An 11,952-nucleotide genomic window follows, 5' to 3' on the forward strand; every position below is an offset into this window, starting at 1 on the left:
ATGTATTCCCATACTGCCAATTTGTGATCACTACATTAAAAATTCAGTCCTGGACTTAAAGTCCATATGAAGCCTTTTTTAATTTCATTATTTGTTTTGTTTTTAATTTCTTTTCACTTACTTTTTACAGAAAGAATACAAAATGCAAAACCTCAAGAATGGAAATTTTTATTAGTGATTTTGGCAATAATAATTATTATAGCCTCCCTCTCAGCGGCAGTGTATGGTAAGTCAGTTAAAATGATTTGTATAGGTATAAGGAATCTATCATCACCTGACCTTATACTAGCCTGTCAGTATGTGGTGATGGGTGAAGTGACACAGACCACAGCGATTGTTTTCTTTTGAAAACCCATTGCTCCATTCCCATGATATTGATTAAAAAACTGTATATGTAAATTAGCTAGCCAAACCATTTGTATGGTCTTCAGAGAATGTGTACCACTGGTAATCACCAATATATGAGATAGGAAGATATTGGGGGACATGTATGAACGTAACGCCAGAGGCGTATGCCAGGGAGAAGGTGCAGATTCGCCCCTTCTCCCTGGCGTATGCCATCTGTACGCCCCGCACGCCCGATGGGCAGGCTGGCGGAGCTTGGGGGCGTGACGAGGCAGGGAGGAGGCGTTGCCTCCTCCCGCGCCTCATTTATCATGATTTACGCCTGCTTACAGGCACAAATCATGACGCAAATCTTCACCTCTTAGTAAATCCTGTCGCGAAAAAGGGTGCAGGGCTAAATATAAGACCGGCGTACTTGTACCCCGGTCTTCATAAATCCCCCCATTGTGTATATATGTATGTGTAGGAAGATATTGTCTGTGTGTATTTTATGATTTAATACTAAAAGAAAGAGAGCAAAAAAAAAACACAGCACCGGCGCCTCTTGTAACACCTTAGGATGATATAGACGGTGGGTAGGGAGGTATTGCGCTCACCTAAAAGCCACTTGGGCTTGATGCGTATCACCCAATAAGGGTTCAGATGTGTAGAGATGTCCTGGTCACAGCGGCTGCTTTGCTAGAAGTACCATCAGACGGGATGCTCCCACCGGAGGCCAGTATAGGAATACAGCGAAGTAGAAAAAGTAAAAACAGGTACAAAGGCTCCAGCGCTGCTACTGTAAGACTATCACGGGACTCCAATATTTTAAGATCAAAGTGGGTTTATTTCAAAACAGAGCATGAGGTTAACATGTTTCGGGGAAAAAAATCTCCCTTCCTCACAACCAGTATGCATGTCAGTGATAGAAAATCTACTGCACTCCATTATAAGTGTTAAAAAAATATTTTTCATATGCAGTTAGTTAGGGAAGCCATATATATTATTATAGTAGATAATTTGTAGTGTACCTCTCTGAAGTGTGTGCTTTGAGTAACACAAGAAACAGTCTGGAGCATGGCTGTGGAGGGATGATGACATAATAAAAACACCCCCAGCCAGTCCCCTCCATTGTGGGGAGGAAGCATAGCCGGGGCGGTTTAGGCTACAGCCCCTGGCCAGCCACGCCCCCCCCCCCCCCCCCCCCCGGTGCTCCTAACAGCTTACAGGGCACAACTAACAGCTGGGAGCGGTGCTGAGGATGAAGGTAAGAGACATACCGTTATCTTCTATGCCCTGTGCCCACTAGGAAGCTATCAGCAGGTCAGATTTGTCTAACCTGCTGATAGTTCCCCTTTAATTCCATAGCCCATCCATCTGTAAAGTTTATCACTATTTAATTTAATATACATTGGAACAATTTAAATATGCTCAAGTGTTATTGAGGAAGAAAATCAGCTGTAACTAACCACTGTTTCCCCTGTTTGTCACAGTGCTTATTTTTTAAAATTCAGTAATTGTTCCATTTGCTTTGCATTAGATACTCGCTTATGTCCTATGCACTATACCTATGTAAAAACATCTGATCAGTTCCTTAATGTTTGACTTTGCATTTTCATTTACAGCACAAAAAAAAGGATTTTGCTCTATAAGGAAAAGCCTGTGTAACAGCATTTGTACAAAAGAGACTGTCCGTATCAACACTGATATGCCGTTCATGTGTGAACATTCCAGCATACATATTTAAAAAAAAATTGGAGAACACAACTGCTGGTAAATACTCTGTCTATCTGTCTTCCTCTCACAATTGATTGTCTGGATAGTCTACAACCAGAAGTAAACTTTATTGAGTTAAAAGGGAACCATCAGCAGGTTAGAAAGATCTAAAATGCTGATAACTCCCTATTACAGACCGGGTGCTGAAGATGAAGGTATGTCTCTTGACTTTATCCTCGGCTCCGTTCACATTCAGCTTTAATGTAGTCCTCTGTCTGGTAAGGCCGTTTGGAGCACTGCCCCATCCTCAGAACATCAATGGCTGGGGGCACTGGGGGCGGGACCTGTCAGGTCAACGCTTGCTCGCTATTACATGCTCTGACAGCGAGTGGGTAACAGTGTGTGTGTGTGTGGGGGGGGGTGCAGGGAGCTGCGGGAGGAGATAGGAGATAGTCATGGTCTACTGCTGCTCTTGTTGCACTGAGCAATAGCCAACAGACCATTGTTATCGCTGTAACTTTTTTCAGCATGGGTGAGGGGTCAGTCGGCATTGTGCATGTCGGCTGATCATTGCCTTTTAACACATTTTTACACAAAGAGATTTATCGCCCGTATTAGCAGATAATCAGTCAAATATGGCCAATAATCGTTTGGTGCAATACAGCTTGCAATGAAAAAACACAAAAGAGAATGAAAAAAAAGTCAAATCATTGATCATTTTACACAAAACTCCAAAAATGGTCTAGACAAAAGTATTGGCACCCTTAGCCTAATACTTGATAGTACAACCTTTAGACAAAATAACTGCGAACAACCACTTCCGGTAACCATCAATGAGTTTCTTACAATGCTCTGCTGGAATTTTAGACTATTCTTCTTTGGCAAATTGCTCCAGGTCCCTGAGATTTGAAGGATGCCTTCTTCAAGCTGCCATTTTAAGATCTCTATTAGGACTATTAGTACTAATCTAACTGCATCTAAGTGCTTGAGTTGATATCACAATGAATTTTATTTTACAGATGAAGAAAACACAGACACAAGACTCCTGACTAGTTGCTGAGAGCTGCCAATGATAAAATTACAAGCAAAGAAGAATGGAGAATATTTTATTTGCACTTTATGTGAGGAAAATGTTTACTTAACTGAAGTTTTGTGTTAGGCGGGTCCGAAACACTCACTTGTTTAGAAGTATCTTATGGTTTACATTTAGCTATTAGTAATTTAAAAAAAAAACAGCATCACTTTCATACTGTCTGATCCACATGTCAACAGGGCAGTACCTGACTTAAAGGGGAACTCCGAGTAGAGGGAAAAAAAAAAACTTCTGTAGAAGCATAAAGCATTACTTACCTATCTATCCCAGTTTTGAAACTACCAAAAATCCATTTGTTTTGGGGGTTTTGTTCTGTTTTGTGTTTCTGCACTTCCTGGTTGAGCAGATGTACTCAGTACTACAGGTTCCAGAATGCAATGCTTTCCCTCAGCTGTTCAATCAAAGTTCCCCACCCTGCCTATTTCCCGCCCAAAGCTGTTGCAGAACATCTAGGCTGTGTTCACACATTGCAGTTTCATTGTGTTACTGAATTATTTGCAGTACTTTATCATTTCATAATGGTCCCACCCACACAGTGCTGTATTCTCTACCTGTAATGCCAATATTGGAATAAAGCAAAGAACTTTTTAAATGTTTTTTTTTTCTTTTCCTTTCCACACACATATTATGATCAAGCATCTTTTATCTTTGAAGTTGATTCCCACAATAAGGACTTTATCCGATATTATCTTACATGGAATATACTGTTTATGCCTTGTTTTTTGTGCAGGTGGGATTGTCAGTGTCAGCTCTGATCATCTCTACTGTTTAGCATTATCTACTTGTGTTACTGCATCATTTTTGTGCAGATACTGCAGTACTACAATGACACTCCAACATGTGTGAACACAGCCCTAATTTCTCTGTAGACTTTTGCAGAGAGAAGTTGAAACACTTGCTACTGGCCAGTCAGAGATGATGAATCACACCCTGCCCCCTGTCTGCATCATCAGCCTGTGCTCAGCAAACCCACAAATTGTAAGACAGAGGCATGGAAGATTTGTCTCCTAAGGTGGGAGAGCAGAGGGAGCAGGAGACAATGTGGATTGGCACAGAGTTTATTATTTTTTTCACTTCCTGGCTTTCTATCAGCTACCAGTGGTGCAGAACCATACAGATACGGTAATACATTGTATAGACACATCTATATAACTTTTAATGTACTTTTATTAGAAAACAATTTTTTCTTATCCGGAGTTCCCCTTTAATACAGGGAACCTTCCATCACTTTCATGCCGCCTAAACCACCAAGTCATTGGGATGATCCCCACTTCACCAACTTCAACTGATAGATCTCTCCATATATCCAAACAAGGATAGATATGTCATTTAATAAAGCTGGAGCGGTGATGAGAAGCTGCCAGGGATCACCCTCATTGACTTATGGTTCAGGGAGCATGATAGCAATGACAGGTTCCCTTTAGGTGGTTTTGGATCTACAAGTTTGGGTGAGGATATGTTTCCTCAGATTTGCTTTTATGGCACATTCAGTCAGGGGCGGATTAATTTTACCATAGGCCCCGGGCTGTTCACCAAGCCTGGCCCCCCCCCACCCCACTGTAACTATGGCAGCACTAGCCTGGCGTTCATAGTACAGTATAGATAATGTCATGATGTCCTGATTTGTGCAAAATTGCCATAAAAAACAGTGTTTTTTTTGCAAATCATGGTAGAAGTGTAGCCAGGAGACAATACACCACTGAAAGTATAAGTCTTTTTGGGTGGTCATGGGCCCCCCAGGAGCTCAGGGCCCCGGGCTGCCGCCCGAAACGCCCCTACTATAATCCGCTACTGCATTCAGTTAACTTTTTAAAAGTCCCCCTTAAATACACCTAAATGTATGGTTCTGTAGATTTGGATTGAAGCACAGATTGGATGTGGCCCAGCAGAAGATAACAGATTTCTGTAGGAGTAGCCAAGTGTAATTGACATATCCTGAGTAACCTGTGCAATTGTGATGGAAATTGTATGCATGCAATGCCTTAATAGTTCCTTTGCTCTGTTGGTTCTATACAATTAGTATTTTCCTATATTTTAAGGAACGGTCTGCACATTTCAGTTGCCTAAGAGCTGCCGGCACTCCACATGTAGCTGTATGGTACTTCTTTTGGCCATACTTCTGGAGGAAAATATGGTAATATGAGATTAGATATTATGTCGTAATACAATTTAGAGCCTTTATGGTGCCATGATTTGGTCTTTTGCTGAACATTGTATGGGATAACTCGGCAAACATACAGATTACATTTCCAGCTGCACTTTATTCTTTATTAAGTAGAGATGAGATTGTTATATTATGTGTCCATAATCTACTATGAAATGCACATGTCATGAAAGCTTTATTTTTGCTATAAAAATTTATGTTTATAAAATTTTCACTCACCCATTTATTTCTTTGTCCACATTTTTATAAAATACAAAGGTAAAATAACACCTGGGCACACTTGCAAGTGCATCTGTAATGGAATACATTAATAGATTTCTTTCTTTCTAAACATTAACATTTTAGATACATAACAGAATATACCTGTAAACAACTCCCAAACATACAAGAACTCAAAGTCACAATATACTTAAAGTGAATATGTCATCTGCGATTAATGTCCCAAACTGCAGACACTTATATGGTGTGTTTACACAAACAGGTTTATCTGACAGATTATTGAAGCCAAAGCCAGGAATGGATTTGAAAAGAGGAGAAATTTCAGTCTTTCCTTTATGACCTGTTCTCTGTTTATAGTCTGTTCCTGGCTTTGGCTTTAAAAATCTGTCAGATAAATCTTTCTGTGTAAATACACCATTAAATAGCTGTTAGACCAAATTATAAGATTGGTAAAACAGAAGGAATCAGAGAATGTAGCTTATGTGGAACTCTGTACCACCATGAAAGGAGCTTAAAAGGAACAATCTTTAAAAAAAAGTCTATTACGCTACGGAAATGTGGTGTAGAGAGCACTCAGCACACTTGCCAGACATGCTTTTACACCTGCAATGTACAACCCGCAAACTTACTTTATATATTTGGTACGCCGTATGTAAATTGCCACCGAGTAGTCATAAGGGCGGTGAGCCACAGGCAAGTAGTCACTGTCCCCCAGGTGTTCCTGCGCAGCAATCTTGCCCCTGTTAAGGTTAAATTTAGATGTTGACCCCTCTCTATGGAGAAACGTCAAAAACCCAGGTACAGGATGGCATTTAAATTTACTAGAGTTGTAACCTGCAGTATTACCAACTCGTCACTTATAAATCACGGACACAGATAAGACAATGTATCATGATTATAAGCCTGGATAAAATGGCCCAAGTTTTATTATGGTAATCATATTTTATAGACAGAATATGGGGCGGTACTACTCATTCATATGAAATATGTAACATCCAATACAGGCGGGGTTCCAAGTCACAAGACACATACATGTCACACTCTGGTAGCCCAGTCCATAAATCGCATTCTGTTCGGCGCAGTCAAGGTAACACAATGTTTTATTAATTCAAAAATTGTTTATAGATAAGAGTCTCTCCTTCGTTCCTCCGTTCCTTGGGTATTGTGACTATACATGATAACTTTCCAGGAGCTGTTCCCATTGACGTGCTTCCAGCATTCCTCTTCTTCATCCAGAACATCTCTCTGTCACCCTCTGATCACGCTTTGATCACCCTCTGATCATCTCCAGTCTCTTCAGAGGGCAGTATATATAGGTGTAGTCATATAGGTACAGCGCAAGTAGGTAAAATCCCAATACCTGGCCTTATCAGTCCCCCATTTGACATCCGTGAAGCCTTGGATTGGAATCACTGTGGTTGGTACATAGCCAGAGGTTCCAAAGATACTGTCTGAGCCGCGGGTTGCTCAGGGGTCACATCTTCTCCATAGGGTGAACCCATCCTCCAAGTACTTGTCCAGCATCCAACCTCCAGAAATGCCCAGGCGACACAGATTCAAGAGAACCGATAAGAGAAAGAAAACATAGTAACGTTAGTTACCTATATGAGGGTGAAGCTTCTTCCTGTTTGTTGAGGTTTTATACGAGAGAGAATACACATAAACATTTTTACTGACAAACAGATCAGTATTATGCATAAGACCACTTGGAAGAGACCCTGAAGGACTCCCATTAGTTTATGGGCATCACCATAGGATAGACAAAAATAGTACTATATGTTTTATTGAGAGTTATAGGTGGCGGAACAAACTTACAGCAGATGAGGTAGGTAGATCTGCAATAACCGAAAGAAAATACTAAACAATGGGTGAGTCTGTACAGTATACGCCAATATACAGCTTATTTACAACAAAACAAATAAAAGGGTATTGTCAATACCCAAACCAACATACATATATATGACAAATACCTCTCCGGATTTTATCAAAATAACCAAACCTTATTGTCTCATCACTCCTGTCCCTAAGATTTGTCCCTAATCTTGACTACAGATGTAGCCCCCTTCTCTAGGTCCCTTTACCGTAGGACTGCTTTAAAAAGAAAAGTTTAGATGTGAGCAAATCTTATCTCATAGCAAAAGCAAAAATGAAAAGTTAATTGATACATAAACCAAAAATAGCATAACAGGTAAATGCAATAAAATCTCCACAATGTGACCTACTATGTAACCACAAGATTCTTATAATAACCAGATAGTGAATTCACACTCGTCAGTACCGGATTCTCAGAATTTCCACTTCTTTTTAGTCTTTTTACTTCATTTTGTACCTAGAAAACATCTCTATGATTAGATCACACAGGACTAATGACTGGTCACATCTCTTCCTGTACATAATCATATAGTATAATACATACACCAATAATATGAAATAACTGGGCGCTTATTACCGATATAATATTTGGATCCTACTGAATTGTCTCTTGTCTCACTGAGATCATCACATATTACACATAAAATAACCACCATAGAAATAAAATAAAAGTATATACCATACATCATTGAAGGTTTCAAACTTTTTTTTATGAGAATAATATATCACATGATCCTTTTTGTAATGGTTAATAACATTGGTATGGAACCTTAAACCTATCTTTTGACTGACAGGCCTCTTTACAGACACTTGGACTCTTGGCCTCAGTTATATATAGGCCACTAGTATCACCTCAGACATTGGCTTTGTTCTCTCCCATAGCTTTGGCTGACCTGTAAAGAAGACACCAGTACAGACAAGGACATACCTATATAGGCCACCTGTAAGGACATACCTATATAGGCCACCTGTAAGGACATACCTATATGGACCACCTGTGGCAGGTGGATGACGTCCACTTACATTCCCTGAAACAGGCAGGAAGATGACAGACTATGCAGACAGGCACTTTACGGTGTTACTTACAGTAGGTTATGACAGGTGTAGATAATACAGCCGTACACAACCCTCTCTGCTATATTTGTTGTCCCCTGGGCCGCCCAATGTGAGGATACTACATCACATTACACATGGCTTCCTTCTGCTGGTTTTGTCAGATAACTTACAGTGAGATACGAGGCGGTTGGCATACAGTTACTTACTGTCCGCATTCCATCTTCACCCTGTACCTCCTCTCCATCCGCTGGTCTCACAGCTTGTTGCTGATTGTCTCTGGAAAAGACTTAAAAACAAACAGATCCACATCTCCCCCTCCACCTGCACACTATGTACGGTTACCTCAGGAGGAGACCGGAAACATCTCCCCCTCCACCTGTACACTATGTACGGTTACCTCAGGAAGAGACTGGAAACATCTCCCCATTCCCTTGTACGCTTTGTACGGTTACCTCAGGAAGAGACTGGAAACATCTCCCCATTCCCTTGTACGCTTTGTACGGTTACCTCAGGAAGAGACTGGAAACATCTCCCCATTCCCTTGTACGCTTTGTACGGTTACCTTGGGAAGAGCACAGAAACCACAGCATCGGCAGCTTCATCCATCATCCATCACCCTTTTTGGCATCAGGGTTTGTCTGCGTGAACGTTGTGTCAGCCACTCTATGGCAGCTTTTCTTCTTCTTTGAACAGTTTTTTTTTTCTACAAGTGTTTTTGGTAAGCCCAGGGACCAAACAAATCTGTCATTTGCCAATTAGCCCATAATTGTGGGCTTCATATAGACCTCTGCACAGTCACCTCCAACCATCTTACATGTCTCAGTGATTGTCCTCACCTCCAGCTTATAGCAGGAGCGGTTTCTGCAGTGGAACGTCACACTGCATGGCGGTCACCATATATCCTTGCGTCTTGTGTCATCCATCTTTGAAAAGTCTGGGATAATCTACAATGAAAACTTTTAAACTTTCATTAATATTTGGGCTTTCAATTACATTTTCATCTTTCACAATTTAAAATATCAAACGCAATAAGTAACAAAAACATCTTCATTCAAAAATAAAAAGTTTGTACGAAGTTTAAAAATCTAAGAAAAAAAAAATCTAAATGTGCTATTCCCATTTACCTCTATCCCCTCCCCCATTTGAATCTACATCAAGAGGCAACAGAGATGTTGGATTCAATGCACTTAGCAAAAAATGTATATATATATATATATTGTGGACATGTCACAGGAAAGGTGTTCGAGGGGAGGTACATCTCACCCAGGCTTCTGCACATGGTGAGGTGGTAAATCCGGGAAAGATCTCTTACTCAGCAGTATTATGCTGCTGAGTTGTTCTTTACATTTTCCGGGCCGGATTTACTGGAATGGTGGGTAGGTTGGTAGTGGGACCTGCCATTCCCTTCCCCCCGATCCAGTTCGGTTGTTGCAGTCAGGTGTGCCCTGATTAGCCTGCAACAAGTTAAAAAGCTCCACAGAGCTACAGGGGATTGCTCTCAGCCAGGGTGAACAGCCTGCATGCTGTGTGTCCTGGGAGCAAGGACTTCTAACACTGCTGGGGCCTATTCACACCCCGCGATACCGCCTATGGAAGTGTCAGATAGGTGACCTGTGTTAGTAAGTGCCCAGACGGGCAAGACCTTTTTTGTTTGTTCTGGTTTTCAAGCATGATATTGCTCTATTTACGTTTACTGGTCTGTTTATGCCGCTAATAAACGCCAAGTTGACCTTTTATAACTCAAAGCCTGATGTGAACTGTGTCCACACACACCATCCCCCGGGAAGATCCTTACAATTGGTGCTGCGGAGCGGGCAAAACGGTTGCTAGGGGCAACGGTGTGCATCAACTTGGCTACAGCTGCGTATGTCCTGGGTGAAGGCTGCGGCTTCACTCCAAAAACAGACAAGCAACATGGAGGAGATGATGAAGCAGTTAATGCAAGTGAGTTTGCAACAACAACAGGCGTTGGTCGCACAACAACAGGCTCAGGCAGCCGCTAAGCAGGATCAGGCGGCCGCTAACCTTCGCCATGAACAGGCAATGGCTGCACATCAGCAAGCGATGGCTCAGCAACAGAGACTTATTGAGCACCTGATAGCGAAGCAAGAGGCGTCTGCAGGTGCTAATCCCCAGCCGGTGGCAGCAGCCGCACCAGAGACTTTGTCTGTGAGAAGAGCTGTGCAGCGAGCGCTGCAAAAGATGACTGCTGATGATGATATTGAGGCCTACTTAACGGTTTTTGAGCGGGTGGCTGAGCGAGAGAAGTTACCCTCCACTGAGTGGGCAGAAGTGATTGCGCCCTATTTAACAGGCGAACCTCAAAAGGCCTACTATGACCTCAGTGAGCAAGAGGTCAAGGACTATCCTCGGCTAAGAGCAGAGATACTCGCCGGACTAGGAGTTACTGCTGCTGTCCGTGCCCGGAGGGTCCGCAACTGGAGCTACAGTCTGGACAAGTCAGCGAGGTCCCAGATGTACGACCTGATCCATTTGGCAAGAAAGTGGTTGGAGCCAGACACCTCTACTCCTGCCCAGATCCTAGAGAGGGTCGTGATGGATCGCTACCTACGAGCACTCCCTGCTGATCTGCAACGCTGGGTGGGACAAGGTGACCCTAGGAGTGCCGACGAACTTGTCAACCTTGTCGAGAGGTTCCAGGCGACCGAGGACTACCTCCGTGATGTTCCTGCAGCACCATCACCTCCCCGGAGTGCCAGATCTGTGCCGTCAGCTGGTAAGAGACTTCCATCTATTGGGGGAGTGTGGAGGGGTGCTGATAGAGGGAAGAGCGCTCAGGAGGTGTCTCAAGGGCAAAAGACTGGTGATGGTCCCAGGTGGCTAAGTGGCCCTAAAAAGGACTCCCTGCCAAGGAGACCAGGCCCTATCCAGTGCTGGAGATGCCATGAGACGGGACATATGTCTGCCCATTGCCCTCTTACCACTGAGCCCATGGAGTGTGACGCTAGCCGGCGTCAGTCGCTATTTGCAGAGCCGTCTTTTGTTGCAGTCATGGGACTAGAGACTGAACCACAAGTCTGCAACATTACGGTCAATGACTTCCCTGTTAAGGCGTTGCTGGACTCAGGAAGCCTTGTCACCTTGGTGCATGCCAGCCTGGTGACTGGGGACTTTGTGCCAAAAAGACATATGAGTGTGGTCTACATACATGGCGATACAAAGGTGTACCCTATAGTACTGGCTAATGTCGGGACTGAACTAGGCACTGTACAATATGAAGTGGGTGTGGTTAAAAACCTTATGCATAATGTGATATTGGGGCGTGATTTTCCATTGTTCTGGGCTTTATGGGGAAAACAACAATCCCCTGAAAGGAGTGAGGAGACCCCTAAGTCTATTGCATTACCCACGGTAATTGATAAAAATGTACAGGATGAAAATGCTTTTCCTTTGCAGGTCCTGGCTGGTGAGGAAGAAGCTCCTCCCACTGACCAGAATGTTCCAGACTTAGAGGTTTCTAGAGATAATTTTGGTACTGCACAGTTGC

At 42.6% G+C, this 11,952-nt stretch overlaps 1 protein-coding gene across 3 annotated transcripts in view; it reads left to right on the forward strand.

Moving 5' to 3' along the window:
- LOC138785705 (programmed cell death 1 ligand 1-like) overlaps positions 1-5,510 on the forward strand; it is a 46,568-nt gene extending 41,058 nt beyond the window's left edge. For all 3 annotated transcript variants that reach the window (XM_069961930.1, XM_069961929.1, XM_069961928.1), the window contains 3 exons: positions 131-226; positions 1,950-2,097; positions 3,060-5,510. In XM_069961930.1, the coding sequence (XP_069818031.1) occupies positions 131-226; positions 1,950-2,071 (218 nt within the window). In that variant the 3' untranslated portion in view covers positions 2,072-2,097; positions 3,060-5,510. The remainder of the gene's footprint in view (positions 1-130; positions 227-1,949; positions 2,098-3,059) is intronic.
- The last annotated feature ends 6,442 nt before the right edge of the window (positions 5,511-11,952 follow it).

The sequence above is a fragment of the Dendropsophus ebraccatus genome, chromosome 3 (assembly GCF_027789765.1).
Source record: "Dendropsophus ebraccatus isolate aDenEbr1 chromosome 3, aDenEbr1.pat, whole genome shotgun sequence".
NCBI classification, from domain to species: Eukaryota; Metazoa; Chordata; class Amphibia; order Anura; family Hylidae; genus Dendropsophus; species Dendropsophus ebraccatus.